We start from the raw sequence: 20,892 nt of genomic DNA, 5'->3' as shown, positions 1-20,892 counted from the left end.
CAGCTTGATCTACTTAAAACTACTTATTCGACTTCATGCAGCCGCCTGTATCTGCTGTGCTCTCCACCCTTAGTATTGCATTTCTTATGTAATTCAGTGCCTTACCTTTGTTTCACATCAAATACTTGCCTTGCTTAAACTATATCTTTAGCAATAATATATACCTTGTTTAAGACTAAAATATGGTAATTGGAACATTTTTCAAGCTTCACAATTATATTAGATGACTTCTGAATGTTTCAACAAAAATTTATATGAATTCACAAACACAGACGTTAAAGTGCACTAACCTCAATTTAAATATTGAAAACATTTAATACAAAGACTGCTATTAGACTTTACCTAAAGACACTTATTTTCATGCATTTTTGTTAATCCTGATCATTTAGATTTTTTCCTGTCTCTTTATTCCCTGCAGAACATATTAATCCTGCTGAAGATAAAAGTTTAGTGAGAACAACTGCTATACTATATTAAATGATCATTATCTACAAAGAACAGTGTAGAAAGGCACAAGATGACAGAAAAGACTTCTAATATTTAATTAAATAAAAGTCTTCTAGTACAGCAAACATTTCAATTGTTGCCACATACTGAACATATATAATAAAACCTGTTACAGAAAAAGCTCTTTGGTGCATTTGCAGAATCACTGATAACTGTGTAATAGAATAAAAGCTCTTTGAAATTTGTACACAACAAACAAGATACTTGATGATCTTGTGAATGATACTTAAATTAATTACTTGCTGGAAGACTTTTATGCAAATTTACACACATTTATTCAAATCAACGTTCAAAATGTATAGAATAAATTCATAATTTATTCCTGTACCTATATGGCACACAAGAGCAAAACAACAAAAAGCTTTGAACTTGAACATCTCCAGTCCCAATAACACCATTGACAAACGTGTACTTTATTGGCTTTGATTCTGTTAAGTCCTATACATAGTCTAAACTGTAAACACATATAAACTTGTAAGTAAATGAGATAGATGATAGGGTTAGAATGAGATAGATACACCATTGTCTTCTAATTAGTTATACACATTAGATAACAAATAATTGTAAAATACTCTGTTATCAGGCAAGTGTTAACACACATGATCTTACTTAATGCATCGTATTGCATCGGAGCTCAATCATTTCCTAAGTAGAGTACTGCTCTTTGTAACGCCTGGCAAACACATTGAATGCAGACTGACAATACTGTTTTACACAGTTATTTCTTTTCATAATAATATCTATTTTAACAGGTTTGTCTCTGAAGGAGTTTGGCAGAATGCCATGTAAAAAAAATAAATTTGTAAGGCCTGCAACCTTATAAAAGATGCATCTGGGAGCAGAAGTAGAATGAGAGAATGGGATTGTCTCTGACATCTGGACGGTCTTAGGTATCTGCACCCTAAAGGTATGGTGACACAGCAACATAGGCTGACTTAACTGCTAGTTTACATGTTTGTGTCAGTCCTCCCCTTGCTCGTTCTGGCTCTGGCAATATTCCAGTTGTCCCTAATTCTTCTTGCTAAACCGATCATTGCTTTGTTGGAAGTAATTTTCTACCAGTTTAGCGTAGTGCAATAACTGTGTGCAGTATCAGAGGAATGTCAGAACAACTGCAAGAGAGAGGATGAAACATGGGGAAAACACATGAGACTCTTAACTATTAGCAATTTAGCTTGGGTTGCCATAGACTAACTAACTGAAATTATTCCTCATCAAAAATATTTGTTATGAAATTGCAGCTTTTTCATTATCAAAAATACCTTCTATAGAATTGCAGCAAGACAAGCCTGACAGCTGCTTTTAAATTTATGAGGATACCAGGTGGAAATTGAGATATCTAATAAAAGATGATTTCTGACTTACTTTTCTTGTCGCTTGACTTAATAATTAAAATTTCATATGCCACAATCATTTTTACTGATGCCTACTTTCAAAATAGTTTAGACTAAAAAAAAAAAGCTTTCTCCACACTGCCTAATGTTTTTGCAATACTATGTGGTAATTACGCCATAAAGGTAAATAAAATTAATATCAGATTGCATTTACAGAAGCTAAGTAACAGAGAGTATTGTCTATGGTTGTTTTTTCCATGTTTATCTTTCTAACAGTATGAGTGAGAACCATTCTACCTTGTTTTATGTTTTGTTTTGAGCAAGTATTCCTGTTAAATGTTGATCCAGATTTGCTACAGGCTTCAGGAGAGGTATCATCCCCAGGAAAAAACATATCAGCATGTTGCAGAATACAACAGAAAAAAATGGTGTCTGCATTAGCAATTAGTGCAATGAAACAGTAATGGATTTACAGAGTAAAGCAGCTAGACTAGCTGCCCGATGACTACGCCCGATGTATACACTGTACTCATTGCAGGAGTTTAAATTTCTGACCAGTTTCCACCTTTCCCTGTGGACTGTATGTCTATCAGCTGCTAGGTTACACTGGTTGAGCTTCTGGGGTACATCTTCACAATCTTTAATTTTACCTGCAAGGAGTCTAGTTTGCATGCCGTGTACATGACACAAACCAAAGTATTGTAAGGGTGATTCAGGAGATTCATTTGGAAAAAATACTCCTGATCTGATCTAAAATAATAATATAAATGTACCAAGAGCTACTCTGGCCATCAAAAGAAGTTACTGGGACATGCAGCTACCCAGATTTCTTCTTATACCTGCATATGAGGTTGGTTTCAGGTCATTCTTTCTTGGAAATTAGGTATTTGGATTTACGGTAATTCAGCTTTCAGGTGAGCAAATTCCACAAAGCCCCCTGCATATAATTCTTCTGTTAGAGAAGTTCAATTCATTACTTCCAACTGATGAGTGCAGAACAGATCAAAGAAAACACTGTTTTCTGAAGTTATGAACTTCATCCATAGCATAAACAAAAGAAATCCTTTAACTAGTTTAAAATACTGACCTTCAGTAACTTGTTATAAAGCAGGGACATCCTGCATCCAACAAGATTTTAAATATAAAAAGTATGTTTAAAAAAATTAAAGACAAGGGTTAACATTTGCTTACCATGAAATGAGGTTGTGTTAAAATACGCTTTAGCTCCTTTGCATCATTGTTCTCTGGGTAACATGAAATTTCTTCCAATACCTGCAAAACAAACAGTAAAGATACCCACAGTAACTTTCTTCTAAAGAAAGCTATTAATCAATCAAATGAAACCCTTCACTGGTCAGTCAGTATATCTCCTAAAGACTATACAAAAGAACATTTTTGACAGAAAAGTGTGTAGGAGACTATCACCCCAATCCAAGAGGATAAAACACCTCATTTCAATTTTCTTACTTTCTGTGACAATAAAGACATTTGATGGAAACAGTTGCTCTTTTTTCAATTGATGGTATTCCTGTAACAGCTAAATATGGAGACAGAAGTAAAGCACCAACCTATAGGTCACATACACCACCACCACCAATTGCTACTTTCACACATGATCTCAGCTTATTAAAACAACCACTTTAAGAGCAGAATTAAAAATACTCATAAAATGTTCTCTCCACAAATTAAATTTTTAAAGACATGACATGCAGGTAGTCCATCTGCTACCCCACCTACAAGCTCCAGTTTTTATAAAATCTGGGCCATACTTCAGCTTATCGAGGAGGAAGAAGCAAGTTTTAACTCATTTGCCTGCAGCCTGGCAATTTCACCTTTATTTTCAACATATAACTACTTGGACAAAGAATGCAGAGTTTTCTGCTTCTGGAAGCACGTCCCAGGATTAGTTGCTAGAAAATTCTGCAGAACAGAACTTTGGGGTTTCCGTCAGTGTGACTTCAGTTATTAGACAGTGTTTTGAAGTCTTTCTGTACATTCTATTATAATAATACTGTAAACAGTTTTCTTCCGTGACATTACTCCCAACAACTGTATTTATTTTTACTGATCATATATAAAACAACTATTTTTTTTAACTACTTGCAATAAATAAACAAAACACTATATGTCAGGTATAACAAATAGGAAAATCTGTGGTCTAAATACGTTTTGTAACAATGGGCCAACTTTACTGCATCTCTAGGTTTGCTCTTCTTGTAACTGATACTTTTTTTCCAATTTATATAGCTGATACTAAGAAATATATGTTTTGTGCAGAACTCATATGAACATCAAACTTTTGCTGCAGAGAATTATACTGAACATAACAGATACTGCATTTACCCAACATGAGTATTGCTTTTAATACTGCTGTTGCTGCCACAAACGTTAAATGATGAAACCGAGTAATACGTGTGTATAAATATCTAAATATATAATCCTTACAGACACAATGGAATTCTACAAGTTTATGCAACATGTTATGTAACTTAAGTAAACAATGGTAGAATTCCAGAAATAATTCAGATTATGAGCCAGAATACATACCAGTACGTTAATGAAGACAGAAACATTCCATTTTAAATGATTTAAAGAATAAAACTTTCTAAGTCAAAAATATATTTTAAAGCCATTACCTCTTTGGCTCTCTGTACAGCATCACTTGGAGGATTCCTGATTTGTGGTGAAGATTTTGTATTTATTTTGTCATAAAGCTGAAATAACAAGAAAACAAACTATTGAAATCATATGCTACTTTATATAAAGTAATGATGAATCCTAACAATATCCGGCTTATGTTACCATGATGAAGATGACAGTTGAAACTATCCCACAGATGTTTTATATACGAAATCTAGCAGCTTGGGGTTTTGGCTTTTCATTTTTAAACATTTCCTCATTTGAAAAGTGCCATACATCCAGAGTTTATAGGATGACATGGGAAAGTTCAAGAGGTTAAGGGATTCTGCAAACCTCCCATGCTTTTCCAGCAGATTTACAGAAACTATATTCTACCAGAAGTGATCCTATGAATCTTGAATAAATACTGTAGATCATACATTCCGCTATAAAATCAAATTAAACTGCATATTCCACTTCTCTCAATAACTCAAACATCAAACCCTCCAAAATGTAGCTTAAATGAATCTCAAAATATGGGAAAATGCTCCGAAAGGCAGAAATTTACAAAAGCCTAAGTCTTTGAAAAAAAGAAGAAGAAACTATTCCAAGAAAAAGTGTTCACAATATAGAGTACCCTTATTCTATCAGGATTTTCTATTGGACAGAAGAATGCTGATTTATTTAAACAGGTAATCACAAAGCTCCCAGGTTATTTTATTATTATTATTATTATTATTATTATTATTATTATTACTATTTAGAGAGAAAGAATCATATGATACAAAACACATCAGCTGTCTTCAATTTCAAATTAGAGACAGATGGTATAGGATCTCTTTCATACAAACGTAACAGTGTGCATGTTTTAAAGGAATAAATGTACACTTAAGAATAAACAGGCACTGTAATAAACATTATTTTCAAATAAAAAACTTTTGGCTTACATTTCAAACAATATAAAGATGGTCACCTCTGTGACCTATTTATGTTAGACCATTTCTTTGAAATATAAGACAGAAGATACAACTATTTTTAGGATATTAGAGAAACTTCTTTCACAGTGAGGTGGTGAAACACTGGGACAAGTTGCCCAGGGAAGCTGTGGAACCTCTTATCCTTGGAAATACTCAAAGTTCAGCTGCAAAAGGCCTTGAATAACCTGACCTTACAATGAGATTAGTCTTGCTGAAGGCAGGGGACAGGACAGGACAACCCTGGTCTCCCATGGTCCCTACTACCATTTCTCTATGAGTCTAAATAAACACTATTCACAATTCTGCAGCTATCTTCAAAGAACAGTACTCAAATACAAAAAATCATGGATGGAAACAAACGTTCAATATACACAAACAATCTAACACCTTCATAAAATCAAAACACTGTAAAGGATAAGTTGATAAGATCCCCAACATTTAGGGTGCTCAACAAGGAATTCTCAAAAGCTTTCCTCTGAGACCTTACAGCCCCGTTGTTTGGCAGACGCCAGGCCTTCAATGGTTGAAATTGTCAAGCTACAGAAGTGCCTTCGTGTGCCTCCGTCATATGAAATACCATTAAGTTTTAGAAGAGAGATAAACTGCAAGGCATACACAGGCCAGTATCATCATCCAACAACTTTGCCTTCTGCTGCGAAAGCACTGCTGTACTCAGCAGCCTTCATTGACCACTGCTGAAATTCTTAAAAGCAAAGCTTTCTACTAGCTTATAGTTCAGGAGATAACCTCTTCCTAAACAAGTAAACAAAACCCACCAAAACTCCAGTAACCCCAATTTAATAAGTTTCATGTTCATACACCTGTTAAGAAACTGCATCAAATTTCAATTGTATGAACTGTGTACTGCGTAAAGTGCAGGAGAAGCTGTTGAAAATGCATGATACACAGCATTATTATTAATTATACACAGCAATTGTTATTGACTGCACTTTTCTAAGTCACACATGCATCTTAAGATTACTGAAATTACAGAAAAGTTAGCATGAAAATAGAAACACATATATGGCAATACCCCATGAACAATTCATCTTGTCCAGGTTCTTTATGTATTTCTAATGCATCCTTATGAGAATTTAAAATAATACATACAAGACTGTATCAAAAGTAAAATTTTAACTGTTCACAGTCACAGTAAAAATGAGAACATGTAACCAAGATATATATCTTTTAAAGCATGTGAAGTCCAAAAACTGCAAAAGGATGTTAGCTTGTTTAGCAATAAACCTACAAGAGAGTATTTACTTTGCTGCTTCTGATGGTTCCATTGTCACTCGGTGGGACAAAATCTGTTCTATACTGGTTGTTGTCGAAACAGAGGATATAAGTTTGCAAAATATAAATCATTCAGTTTCAAACAAAGGGGAAGAGGGCTCACAACTTTAGACAGTCAACCTTTTCAGGTTTTCCCTATGGTCAGAGACGACCTTTGCTGGAGGGCAATTCAAAATTTTATCAATGATATTGAAAGGACTGTATTAAAACTATATATACATGAAAGACTGGGCACATTGTTGAATGTGATCAATGAATATATTTCACAGTGTTCTGTGAAAAAAATAATACATTATGAAGCATCTTGAATCTACAAAGTCTCCTTTTCTTTAGGAGAAAAGGGACTTTTAGAGACTAAGGCACAAGAGCATCCTTTCACATGCTACAAGTATTGGAAGTCACAACTGAGATTAACACAGCTCTTAGAAATAATCTAATACCAGCAAAATTCCATAGTTAAAATGTAGATTATGTTTAACACTCTTGATATAGCTTATTTTCACTTGTAATTCCTTTTTGATTCATTTGTACTTTTGCTTTCTAGCTCTAGCTGATTATAATATTTGCTTCACTCCATTTCTTCCAGTATTTCCAATACCAAAAATATCAGAAAGCTCAATGAAAATCTTCAGAAAAAATTAACCTTAACTGCTCCCATCTGCTATAGCAACTTAGAGGACAAAAAAGAGGCAAAATTAACTCAGTAAAGTTGTACTTTTCCTCTTTACTATTTTATTACTTGCTAAATGTTAAGTATTCAGTACTCTTTTACAAAACATAATGTATGGCATTAAACAGAAAACGAACAACATAATTGTTGTAAAATGTCACAGAAAATGTAACCTTTGGAATTTCTAGGCTTTTGAATACTTGGCATCTCAGTCTGACTCCTCAACACAAGTTTTCTGCATTTGCTACCCAGAAAATTATCAAAATTAAGAGCTTGCTCTAGAAGAGCTTAACAGTCACAACTGATATATTAATGAATCTTGATATAAAAACATAAATTGACATTATAGTTAATTAACAGAACAGAACTGCTTCTTAAAAAGACAAGCTTTACTTTAAACTTTGCATGATAGAACACAAATGCTATGCATACCCACAACCAGTCAAGCAGTGACACTATCAGTTCACCAGCTTTCTTCGTAGGAGTTGAGACATTTTGTCTTCTGTCTGTAGAAGGGGAGTTCGTTTCTTCTGATGCTTAAAAGCAGACAGCGCAGAAGCCTAATCCACAATCAGGCAGGCGAGACAAAACAACAAACTTTTCTCTTCTGACTGTTTTTTCAGACATGGAGAAATTCCATTTTAACCCTTTCCTGTAACAGGAGTCAGAATACTGTCCAAACATAATCCCTGTTTAATGTCACACTCAAAATTTTAGATATATCACAAGTAGCAGAAATTTAGCCTCACTATCCAATATAATCTTGAATGCAATCAAAGTTAGACCACACAGTGAAATCAGTAAGTATTTATTTTATCAATCCAGAAGCTGGAAGTTTCTGTGATGCAAAGGAGAAAGTTTTGTTAAAACAAAAGCTACTGAACTGCTAGAGCATAAAAAAATATGATCTTTCAATACTAATACACATTTTGTGAGGAGTCATGTTATAATTCAGATGGACAAAGACTGGGCTGCCAACCTTTAATATTAAATCTCTGAGCTGAAACAACTAAAAATAGTTATTAAAATGTCCCTGCATATGTGCTGCTATACTCACAGCACTTGGCACTTGTAGTGACACTCAACATATCTCCAGGTGCTTCACAGAACATTATGAACTCAAGACACATTTAAGAGAGATGCTTAGGGTCATGAGGCTAGGTACTGAAAATTTCAGAAAGAAAACATGGCTTTCCGAACTCCAGTAAAAAATTCCAAGTACAAGGTCACACTGGTTCCTCCTTTTCAATCCTCATCACAAACAGCTGTGAATTTCTTTCTCTTCTACCATTGAATCAAAGTGTAAGTGATGAAAACAGCCTCCTAAATAACCAAACATGTCCTTTTCTTCAACAGAGCAGCACTATGAAGGTCTCAAGTTGTGCCAGTGGAGGTTTAGTTTGAACATTGGGAAGAATTTCTTCACATAAAGGGTAGTCCAGCATTGGAATGGGCTGCCCAGGGAAGTGGTGGAGTCCCCATCCCTGGAGGTATTTAAGAGACATCTGGACATGGCACCATGGTTTACTGACTCACTAGGTCATGTTGATAGTTGGATTTGATGATCTTGAAGGTCTTTTCCAACCTAGATGACTCTATGGTACTATGATTTAATGTTTCCTTTCTGAACAATGTAGTCATATGCAACACGGTGATATTAAAGGAATGTTTTCCATCATTTTTAGTTTTATGTACTATCCAAGAATTCTCTGGTGGAGGTGCTGCCCCTTGTACAGCAAGGCTCACTAACAAGCACCCTTGCTGCTCTTTGCTACCTTTTGGAGATCCCTGCAGTGGCACTCCATTTACCCCAGAGGTTTCATGGACTGCAAGTCTGAAAGAAATCTGTGACCTACTGAATGAAGCAAGCAGTAATAACAAGTAAATGCTAACATGTCAAATTCCCGATTACATAATGGATAGATCACTTTATTCTTTCCTCTTTTAGTTCTGTTTCAGCATCTCCTTTTCCATGCAAAATGGCATAAGCTCCCAACGGAAGTCTGCTTCCTTGTGATTCCAGACCCTCACAGAAACATTTCCTGGAAGGTAACAAATCCCACTGGCAAACACACTAAATAACAAGGTCACAGTTGGCAGGGCTTTAGCTTTAACTTCTGTTTGAAGGCAGTTTGTTCCTCGTTTTCCACTGTTATGGACTGTGCCCGAAGTTCACTGTGACTTAACACCAGTGATGTAACATTCATTTCCCAGCACAGTTCTTCAGCACGTTACAGCCCCATCCTGTATGAATGTCCAAAGCACGTTTAAGACTACTTTGTGACTGCTAGAGCATTACAAGTTACAGCCCCACATAGCTTTGAACTTTTATCCCTGTGATACACTTACTGTAAAACAGGAGTGCAATCAACCTTTGTATTCAAACAACTTATACAGTGAAGTGCAGTGCTGTAAAACAGTGACCAAAAGTACTTGAACAGAAGGTTTCACAAAGCAGAGTACTGGCTGAAATGAAGGTTTCCTAACACAGCATCCACAGAACAAGCCAGTTTGAAGCAGTCCATGAATTTTGTCCAGACAGGAAGGCCGGCTTCTGCACATGTCACGCCACAGACCTGACAGGTGCTCTCATTGCAGCTTGGAATTTCAGGCACTCACGCTTCTACTAACACTGATGGAAATCATGCCAATTGGAAATATTCAATTTCTTTCTACATATTCACATTAATGCAACACAAATTATCTTTTACACAATGCTACTTTTAGAACAGAGTTACAGTTGCTGCTACCTGTGTCAAAATTAACATAGAAGCAGATTTTCTTATAACTTTACCTACAATAACAGGTAAGAGAAAACAGTGCCATGTAAACTCAATCAACCACATGCAATTTCAACTTCTACTCTGCGGGATCACTCCACATTTGGACTTCTTCACCTGTTTTATTCTAAATCAAGAACTTAACTTTTGAGGGGAGGAGATGGGAGAGGACACAACTGAACTCAGCAAAACACATCTCTCTGCATATTATTTTGATTCCCACTGAAGACAACTGGCAAACGTCCTTTACAGAGTCAAAATGACAAATTTCATTATATAATGTACACAAAAACTGAAATTCTGACCATGCAAACTTGACAGTAATGAAGCTAAATGCCAATTGGAAAACATTTAATAAATGTTTACAGCTTGTTAATGATGATATTTCTGAAACATGCAGAGGATACTACATATTTCTTAGTGGTTAATGCCTCACTGTTTGGAGAAGAAGGAAACCTATTAACCCAGTCTATTTCAAGAACTGCTAGAATAAAATTCCTTGACTCTTCAGCGTGCTAGACATGAGAACTGCCTGCCAGATGTGGTCCTACTGAGCTGCCAGAACAGCATCTTGGGAAAGGCCAAATGATCAGGGTTCATTCTGCTGAGGATGAATGTAAAGACAGAAGGCGACAGATACGGTACGTGTCTTAAGGTGGAACCCTGAAATGTTTGTAGGCTTCCTTTCAGAGGGAAAACACATCCTTTAGCCCCTATGAAGTGCACAGCCAAAGGCCTGTATATCCACTGCCTTTGTAGTAACCCATGGTGTAAAAAGGAACCCTGACAGAAATCCTCATTGCATTCAAAGAGTCTGTCTCCTGGTAGTGACTTGATTACACAACACTTGGAAGGAAAGCATATAGCCTTTGCCAGTGTTGGCAAGAGGCAAAGATACCAAGTGGCATTACATACATTATCACTCAATATTTTATCATCTCAATCTTGCATTCACATATTTTGTATGCTTGGAAACAATAGGGGAACTAGAAGGTTAGGCTACAGAACATTAAAAAGGTTTTCCATTCTGCTCTGTAAATTAAATGGGGTATCTGTTGTAGCTAAACCTTTTGATCAAAACTTTAAAAAGTGAAAATGTATCCAAGTTTAAATTCTGTCAAGAGGTTACAATCCTCTAGCAAAACTGCAGGCAGTCATGAAGTGTGGAGAAATCACACAAGGTTTGACCTGAAACTGAGCCTATACAAATCAGTGCAGTTCCATACACTAAATCCACTGTGCTTATGTATGTGGGTGTAACTGTTTTTTAACCTGTAATTCTTATACTGCTAGTTTTGACAAGTTGCAATTTTAGCTTTTGAAATGATACAGCAAATACTTACGTGTATCACGTGGTGCATTGCTCTTTACAGTCTTTGCAGAACACCAAAGATTTTCACAGTTTTTTCTAAATTAATTTTTGATCTAGTTTTATTTTTAAACTGATATACTTGACAGCAGACTCAAAGACATGCTTATGCTTATACTGGCTCAGACCATATGGTCAAGTGTCAAGATGTCCAGTAATATCTGACTTGTAAGATCTACTCCTGTGCAAGGGGATAACTTTTTATTTTCAGCATACATTAGTTACAAATAAATAAAAAGAAAAATTAGCTCTACCAGAGAACTTACTCCTTTTCAACAGAAACCAGCACAGGCTATTCAATTACTACATAAATTCAGAGGTAAAAGAGTTAGGAAAGGACTATACTTTTACAAAATAAACTGCAGTGTGTGTGTGTTTTTCCACCCTTTTAATTCGTTCCTTTTGATTTGCTTTACATTCACTGTGACTTTTTCTTTTTTTTTTTTTACTTGTGCCACAGAAGCACTGATACTAATCAATTACGTTACCCTTCAAAATCTTCCAAGTCATTACTTCCTTCTATTTAATTTCAGGTGTCCCCAAAATCTGAAGTGTCTTCTTTTTTCCACTAACTACCTTACCTTGTTCATGTACAAGGAATCCAGACTCCAGTATCTAACAGCACTAAATTTCATGATATATTTTATCATTAAGATTAATCCACTGATACAATGAAGTAGGACTCCAGCCTAGTAATTTGTCTCATATTTTAAAACAAACTTACATTAATGACTATCACAAAAATTCCACTGACTGTGGAAGCAGCAGTTCTCAAGAATTGACAGCAGATGTAAAAAGATATGACAGACAATACATGCACATAGCTTGCTGACGAGGAAGAGGTTGCAAAATTCCACATCATATGTCATGTATGTAGGCCAACATACATTCTTCCAAATTGGAAAGTGTGTTAAACAAAGACAGGGATTGAATAATCTTACATAAATACATGCAACACTTTAAAACCATAGTGACAAAAACTTTTTAGATTTAAGTAGACTAAGACATACTCCGATCTCCTCATGAGCTCAGTGTAGACATCCAGTGTACTTTTCACTCCTCCTCTCTAGACTACAAGATATCTTCCATATGCCATCTAATCTTTTTCAGGAACTCCCTGCCACAAGTCCCTCTAGCTTTTTGTTTTGTTTTGTTTTTAGTCTCAACTATGTTCCTGAATCATGACCCACATTTTTCTTTGTTGACATTGTAAACCTTTTAACTTCTTTTGGAAAGATTGAAAGAAACGAACCTAGGATGACGCAACATTTCTGCTTTCACTTAGTACCAAAAGAACTAGCACAGAATATCTGAAAATCAACACAGTGAAAGTACCAGCAGTAGTGATGTGAAAGACATGGGTGGTAATTATGTAGTTTAAAGAAGTATCATATGATGATCCTCCTCCATTATTATTTGGTTTTGAGCACTACACGTTCAGGTGAATATCAAACAATGTAGAAGATTTCAGTGGAGAGCAACAAAACCAGGAAATTTCATAAAATATGATTATGAGGACACCAAGCAGCTGATAAAAGTAAACATCAGCATCATGGAAAACCAACCCCTCAACGCAAGAAGGGCTATAAAAAGACTTGTTACCTGGATCACACCTTGATATTTTCTACAGAATAACCTTTGTCCCCATCTTGCCCCCACCTTCCAGTATGGGCAAGTAATCTACAGCATTAACTATAGACTCAGGTTAAGCCTAAATAGGCTTCAATCCCATTTCTGTCAGTTGAACTAACCCTTCAGGGTTCGAACACCATCTTGAAGGAGAGGATATCAATGACCATCAACCTCATTCCAGGGAGACAAAGAACCCAAATACAACTAGGTAAGGCTACAATGAGGGTCTACAAAGAACATGGCTTCTCACCTGCTACGTGACATCGAGTGTATCTTGCACTGGGAGGTGTGAATGTTGGGGTTACAGCCATTTTTGTTTCTCCCTATCCATGTAAGTCTTTTGTAATGACATACTGAGAATAAAAATATACTGCAGCAAGCTCATTAGTACAGACAACAGTCAATGTGCACCAGACAACTACTTGAATTACTGAAGCAGGATGCAGTGAGGCCTGACTGACTTCAAAGACAGAAACATATTTTACTAAGATGTTACTGTACTGCCTTTGGGTACCTAATGTAGTCTAAGTGCAGACAGAAATACCAGTCTGGAGAAAACTCCCAGCACCAACAAACCAGAAGCATTATTGAATGTTTGTGGACCATATCCCAGGCACTGTAGCATCCCTTCCAACTCAACACATTCCTTATTTTTTCCCGTTGTTAGAGTAAGTCCCAAGCTCCTGGAGAAGTAAGATCATCCAAGACTAAGAAGTTTTAACAGGAAAAAAAAAAGAAAAAAAGATAGCCCTTATGGTTAAAAAGAAATTGAAACTAATTTGAACTACAGTCAACATAAAAATAATTAAAGAAAATGTGGAAAGTAAACCATGAAAACGATCCTCCACATCTTAAAACAGTATTAGTGAAGTTCATTAAATGTTCCACAAGTGTGAAGAACGTGCTTTAGTGTTCTTTGACAGATCAGGGCCCAACACCATAAGAATACATGGTAATCAAAGAATTTTTAGATTCTACATACTAAAAGGTGACTACACATTTATGCTTTTGGAATAACATAATGTTGATGTGCACACACACAATGATAAACTATTGACACAGGAGAACTGATATTTGGTCAAGAGGAATGGGCTAAATAGTGTTATCCTCATTTAAAGTATGTTTTTTATTAAGCTGTATTTCACTTGATGATTCAACACATTAGTAGTATGCTTAAAAATATTCAGAAACGACAGAACATTAGTTAGAAAGCAGACAGGCTAACTGCAACAAAACAACTGTTGCAATGCCATGCAATCCAACCCAGAATTTTGCATTGTCATTAAGTGATGGATACATACATTTTTTTCAAAAAATGAATCTTAATCAACATAAATGTTAGTTTTATTTCTTATTTGCATTATCAGTCTTGTGTTTCAGAAATCCCATCACACATCAGTATTATATATTAACAAAACATAGAAGAAAAATGGTTTCTGCTCTGAAGACTAAATATAAGACAAATTCTCTATATAAATTTGTAAGACAGAGAAACAAGAAGAGCAAGAAAACAATGAGATGATGCTGACTAGCAGAGTGATCTACATATCCTGGGAACAGAGAAAATAAAATTCAAGCACATGAAAGAAGTTGAAACTGAAAGGTATTTTAGAGAATGATTATGAAACAATGCAGAAGAAATTCTAGAAGAGACTCTGCCTTTTTTTTTTTTCCCCCCAGATATGGCCTTCCAGACAAGTTACCTTTTAGAGAAAAAGCATACTGTGCTGGTGATGAGGATGATCCAGTACGCCTGCTGAAAGAATTCTTCCAACAGTTCTCCCTAAGGCTTGGTCGCTGTTCCTTGTATACTACTTGGGAAAGGAGTTTCCATTGCAGTGGGAGACAGTCCCTCCCACTCTCTGGGGCAGAGCATGCTGCCTCTGCTGGTCTGGGAGAAAAGCCAGATTTGGTTCCCCAAATAGCAAGGTGCTATCCTGCCAACATAGTTTCTTTCTTTCAATTTTTTTTAAACAATTATTTTCCATTTGCTTTTGTCTTACAAACATATCAATTAAAGGATAATTAAAAATAGGAAAACAAGGTGATTTAAAAATGAGAAAGATTTATTTTGCCTAAGCATAACATGCTCTGAGGGAATTTGGCAAGACATCTAGTACACATACACTTTCTGATTTATATTGGGAAAGAAATGCATTCATGTTTCACTGAAACATGTTCCACTTACTAGTTTTAGCATACTCAGTATCCAAGAGGGTAAGGACAAACGTTGGTCAAAAAAACTTGAACCACACTATGTGCTACACATAGGAAATCATACTTATGCAAATGAAAATAAGGAAAAATGAGACAATTAATAAAAATATTTAAGCTTTTTATACTGAACTGCTGTGTTTGTTTTCTTTTCTGTATCACATACAGAAATTCCACCAGTCTATTAACGGTTTAAAAGAAATGAAAGGAAAAGGGAAATGAAAGCTTTGTGAAAATAGAAATAAAATTGTCTCTTGATTTGCTTTTATCAAAGTGTACGACAGATTTGTCAAATTTGCTCAGAAAAGAGCAAAGCAGGGATAAATGGATGAAAAGTTTTGAACATTTTCAAATGGAGAACTAAAATGTCAATCATGACTGGACACTGTTGAATGGCTGATACTATAATAAAAGACATTCAAATGTCCTGCCAACGTCCAGCATTGGAAGGGTAAACAGAGCAAAACAAAATAAATCCAGTTGAAAGTTTTAGCCAACCATGTAAGATACTAAACTGAGGACCCAACGACATTCTTTTTAGCAAAAGAGAAAATATGTTTCCTTAAAAGTCTGGACTTTAGGACCGAATCTGTTTGGATGACTGAGTTCAAAAGAAATATTAAGGGAACTCTGAAATGTGCATGTATGCATGTTCCTTTGAAGCGTTACCATTAGCAGCCAAGGAAAACAGACTTAAAAGCGAGATTCTCTTGAAAAATCAGTACGTTTTAATAAATATATGCACTTTGAATGTAAATTAAACTCTAAAGGGAAGAAGTAGCTAAACATACAGATATGTTTCAGATAGCCACTCCAAAAATTATTTCATCTCATTTAGGTAAAACTATACACGTGCAGGGTATTACACCAGCAAAAGGTAAAATAAAATTTCTTCAAAACTCATCCTGTTTCTATTTCAGACACATTTACAGAAATAGCAACACTTACCTCAAATAATCTGTCTACGAAAATAATGCAACAAACTTCTTAAGTTAACGGCCAAAAGATATCAGCCTAGAGCATGCTATCTGACTGAAGACAAACACGGACAAAGCACAGAGAGGCCCCAGTCACACAAAAGCTGATATTGTTCTCCCGCTGAGCAAAAATCTCACTTGTAAATCGAACGACATCTGCATTCAGAATCACCCACAGAAACCGTCCCTGGAGAGGTGACCAAACTACTTGACTCAATAGGAGAAAGTTTTCTCTTGTCTCCTTCTATGTAGGCAGCTGTGTAAAATAGCAGCTTCTAGTTTTACTTTTTAGCAAACCTGGCTTCCTTTGATATATTGATAGAGATCAAACACAATTGTTAAGATCTTCCCCATTAGGCACAGCCTTTGAAGCCCAGTATACTTTTCAAAACAGATAACCATTGAAGTAAAATCTTTTGTTACGATACAGAAAACAGCCAAACACTAATGTCTCCAAAATTAGTAATCTCCTCACATTTGTTTCCAACTTCTTGATCAGTACCGCTGACAAAAGACAGCAATGCCTCCCAGGATCTTTTTCATGAAAGTCAATTAAAAAATCTTAATCATTTCACATGGTTTCTAAAAACCTGTCAGTGGTAATAAAAGGCTGTTTCACTACTTAAATTTACCTCCCTTTTTCCATAAAGTTATTTATACCCTTTACTTAACTTCGTTACATTCTTTATGATCTAAACTGGATACCAGAATCCAGAATGAAACAACCTATAAAGTTTTATATAGTCATAAACCCAGAAATTTCTAAGTCTCAAACAGGAATGTCCTACAGTATTCACTGGAATTATGATCACCACATTTCTAAAAGAAGTGAGAAAAAATACCTGTCCAATCCACAGTTACTCTTTTACATTATAAATATCTATTATTAAACAATATGTATATATATATATTTACATAATGAATATTTCCAAATGCTTGTTTCTAGAAGGGTCTTTTCTTTACTTTCCTCGGTAAACAAAGTTAAGATTTTAATACTGAATTCTTTAACTTCTGTACAGTAAAACAAACAAACAACCCCCCAATAGTTTCTGTAAAATTGAAATTATTCAATAAGCTCACACGAGGACCTGCTGGTATATTGCAGGATTGGGCCTAGAGCGAATATAAATTACTTTATAAGCAATTGTCACCTTTTCCCCCTTGGTTTGAACAGCTTTGTCACACAAGTGGAAAGAGACTTAAGACAGTTATCTAAGTAGACATACAGAAATGAATCAACTAAGAACTATCAATGGGATGCTAAGAACCCTGCTTTCTGTGGCCCTCAGAGGTGCCTGTTCAGAAGACATCATCTATTTTGTGATCTACACAATCTGAAAAAAAAACAGCAAGTTTGCACTCTTAACACAGAGACTATTCTTTTATTTCCTCTCAGAAAATAAGTTAGTTCAGAAGCAAAAGAAGGTATTTCAGCAGCAGGAATGATCTATCATCATGTGCCTAATCTAAAAATAAGGATAACTCTTGAGAAAGAGTAAGAACATGAGAACAAATTTAACTGTGGAAAAAGGCCAAGAAAGAGGAACAGCAGTTTTTAATGCAAAGTGACAACTTAATGACAGATTACAAAATTCCTACTTAGTGGAATGTAATATTTTATAGGTGACTTGTTCTGGTGACTTCATTAACCCCAAATACTGGAGAGGAATAAGCGGTTTCCCCAACAGAACTTCATTGAAGTACAACTCAGGAGCTCTTCAAAATTCTGAGAGAAACTAGCATTATATTAATGCATAAACAAAAAAGCTCCCTCATTCAAGTTTCTGAAATGTAGAACCTACCCTTTCAAATAACAGCCTTTAACTGGCTTCAGTCTTTCATATGTGCCTCTCATAACACTAGAATCTGCTAGAACTTTATTTTGTATTATTCTCTTCAGAATATCTTTGGGAAGATTCTATTATCGCCCTTACACACAGCACAATAAAACAAAAACGCTTTTTGATAGTGTTTTCTTCTCACAAATATGTTATAGAGTTATAGAGTGCATTTAGAAGTATCCCTTTCTAAGAGAATGACCATGACTTAAAAAGAATGGCAAACATGACATAAATTCACTTCATTTTTTTCCGGCTTAATAGGCTACAGCAGACCATTAGAGAAATATTATCATTACTGAAATACTATGAACAGACTGCTACCGTAAAGAACAAAAAAAAGCACGAGGCACTAACCTGTATCTTTCAACTCTGTGATTTTTGCATGTTTTTTTGTGGAACATCAGCTGTTGTCCTATGTATTAATGGCTCTCATGAACCACAGGCTAATGTTGATTTAGATGACTGTGGCTATCACATACTTTGTTTAAGTACAGGACAGAAACTGGCATGATCAGGTGTTTCACATAGAAAAAATGTCATATTTTTCATATTTTCAAGAATATCCATAGAATTTGTCTAAGATAATCACTTAAAAATAATAGTAAAAAGAAGTCAATCTGCACAGTTATAAAATTACATTTTGGATTTAAAATAAAAAATAAAATCCAGCATTTATCACATCAAAAAAGCTTATTATGATTAATTATTTTAAAGTACAGCAACTAATTCAAACCAAAGCATGAATCATTTACATATGATTAAATTAACTCTAATTTTTCTAAAATATTCTGTATGTATAATACGAAAATGTACTTTTGTCAAGTGCTAGTTGTTTGTTACATTCCACATCTAAATAAATTAACTTTTGCTATGAAACAATAAGAGAATATATGCAGGATAAAACCAAATTCTGGCTAATGAACAACAGATACAAAAACGTATTCAAACTGTTTATCTCAGAAAACTTACATCTAGTAGCGTGTGAAGATGCTGATCCTGGAAAACACTGTGAAGAAAATCTAAGTCTTTTTCGCTGCAATCTGTAAGTGCATGAATTTCCTCCAGGCTGTCGAGCACCTGTGAGACTGCTCCTATGGGGCAATAAATAGGAGGGGAAAAAAAAATTAAAAATCGATAGAGCAAAGACTCATGGCAAACTGAACTTTGGAAAAGGAAACTTTTACCTCATCTCGTATAACTGGAGCAGGATCTTAAAAAAGCCAGAGATTTATAGGAACACACAGAACAAACTTCATGAATATCAACAGTGCCCATATGTAATTATTCATATTAAATGGTTTAACTGAAGGGAGGTTAAAACCTCTCTCAGGTATTTATTAAGTTTTGCTTGGTTGTACTTAGTCTGGTTTCCAGCGATGTCTTACAAAGTCACTTGGGTTATCTGCCCAACCGCCTGTCCTTACCATTTTTACTTTAACCTTCCCTTTCTTCACTTTTTGAACTGTTGGCCCATTTCAAATATACAACCCAAATTGGTAGAAATTTGAAAGAAACAATGCATTCAAAATTCTTTTTAAAATCAGCATCTGGATAAAGGAGGGAAGACAAAGAAAGACCTGACTGCTTTGTCCTCTAGAGTAGGAATAAAACGCTGTAAGGTTAGCTCGGATTTTTGTTTTCTGTTTGTTCTGCTTGCCTGGTTATCTCAAAACCAGATATAGCACTTGCTGTCTTTTGAGAACAATGAATTGTTTTGGGTCATTGGAAGATGGGATGATTTTTATATGGGTAAGGGTGAAAGGAGAAATGAGGGATATGGAGACATAAGGGAAAACCAGGAGGCATTGTGGAAGGTGGAAATCCATGAGGAAAGTTCAACTCATAGCTGGGAAGGACAGAGAAACACAACATAAATCACAGTAAAACAGCCCATATAGATTCCTTGTGGAACACCTTGTTTTAAAAATCAGGTATTGATGGAGGCTGCCACTTGCTCGCATTACTAGAATGCTAACATTGGCTTATCTAAACACCTACAGCTCATGTCTTCAGATTTTCCACCATGGTATAAGCAACTGGTATCTTATTATTCAGTATTAGCCTGTAAAAATGCCAGTTTTTGACAGCCAACTGCAGAATGTTCTCTCATAAATAAATTCTTAACTCTGGATACAGAATTCTACACATTCTGCACTTCAGTAATTTCTCCTTAATGCATTTTGTCTGCTTCTTACTCACTTGCCAGTGCCCTAGTTAAGACAGTCAGACAATATATATGAAATTCTAAAAAAATTATTGTATTTCTTGAAATTCTACCCTATTATATATGATCAATTCTTATCATCCCTTAGGTGTTTTTGTAACCTACTGTATTTTCAGAATAAATAATAATAAAAATTAATAACAATAAACCCCCCCCAACCACACAAGGAGTCAAGTTAATTCAGTTACTTCTCTGAAAACCTTAAAAAAATGGAATCTTAATTAAATACACAAAAACTACTAAACAAGACTTGTGATGAGTAAGTTACAAATCCAGAAAGTCTTGTATCACATTTAGTAAAAGTCTTAACCTCAGATTGTTTTCTCAGTTCTTTGGATACCATGGTTAAGAACTCTTATTCTACTTGCTCACAACTCATGGGTCATAAGCAATAAGAAGACTTGCTAATCCTCTGTCATTAAATGTGTCTGACTACTTATTTGCAACTGATTTAT

The 20,892-nt window shown here is 35.2% G+C and overlaps 1 protein-coding gene across 14 annotated transcripts in view; it reads right to left on the bottom strand.

The window, feature by feature from the left end:
• Nucleotides 1-20,892, bottom strand: part of CASK (calcium/calmodulin dependent serine protein kinase) — a 217,900-nt gene that overhangs the window by 38,867 nt on the left and 158,141 nt on the right. For all 14 annotated transcript variants that reach the window (XM_040545500.1, XM_040545497.1, XM_040545503.1 and 11 more), the window contains 3 exons: nt 19,183-19,304; nt 4,478-4,555; nt 3,033-3,113 (listed from right to left, as the gene is read on the bottom strand). In XM_040545500.1, the coding sequence (XP_040401434.1) occupies nt 3,033-3,113; nt 4,478-4,555; nt 19,183-19,304 (281 nt within the window). The remainder of the gene's footprint in view (nt 1-3,032; nt 3,114-4,477; nt 4,556-19,182; nt 19,305-20,892) is intronic.

The sequence above is a fragment of the Cygnus olor genome, chromosome 1 (assembly GCF_009769625.2).
Source record: "Cygnus olor isolate bCygOlo1 chromosome 1, bCygOlo1.pri.v2, whole genome shotgun sequence".
Lineage (NCBI taxonomy): Eukaryota > Metazoa > Chordata > Aves > Anseriformes > Anatidae > Cygnus > Cygnus olor.
Note: the sequence above shows the minus strand (reverse complement) of the source record. Positions and strands in the feature narration are given on the sequence as shown.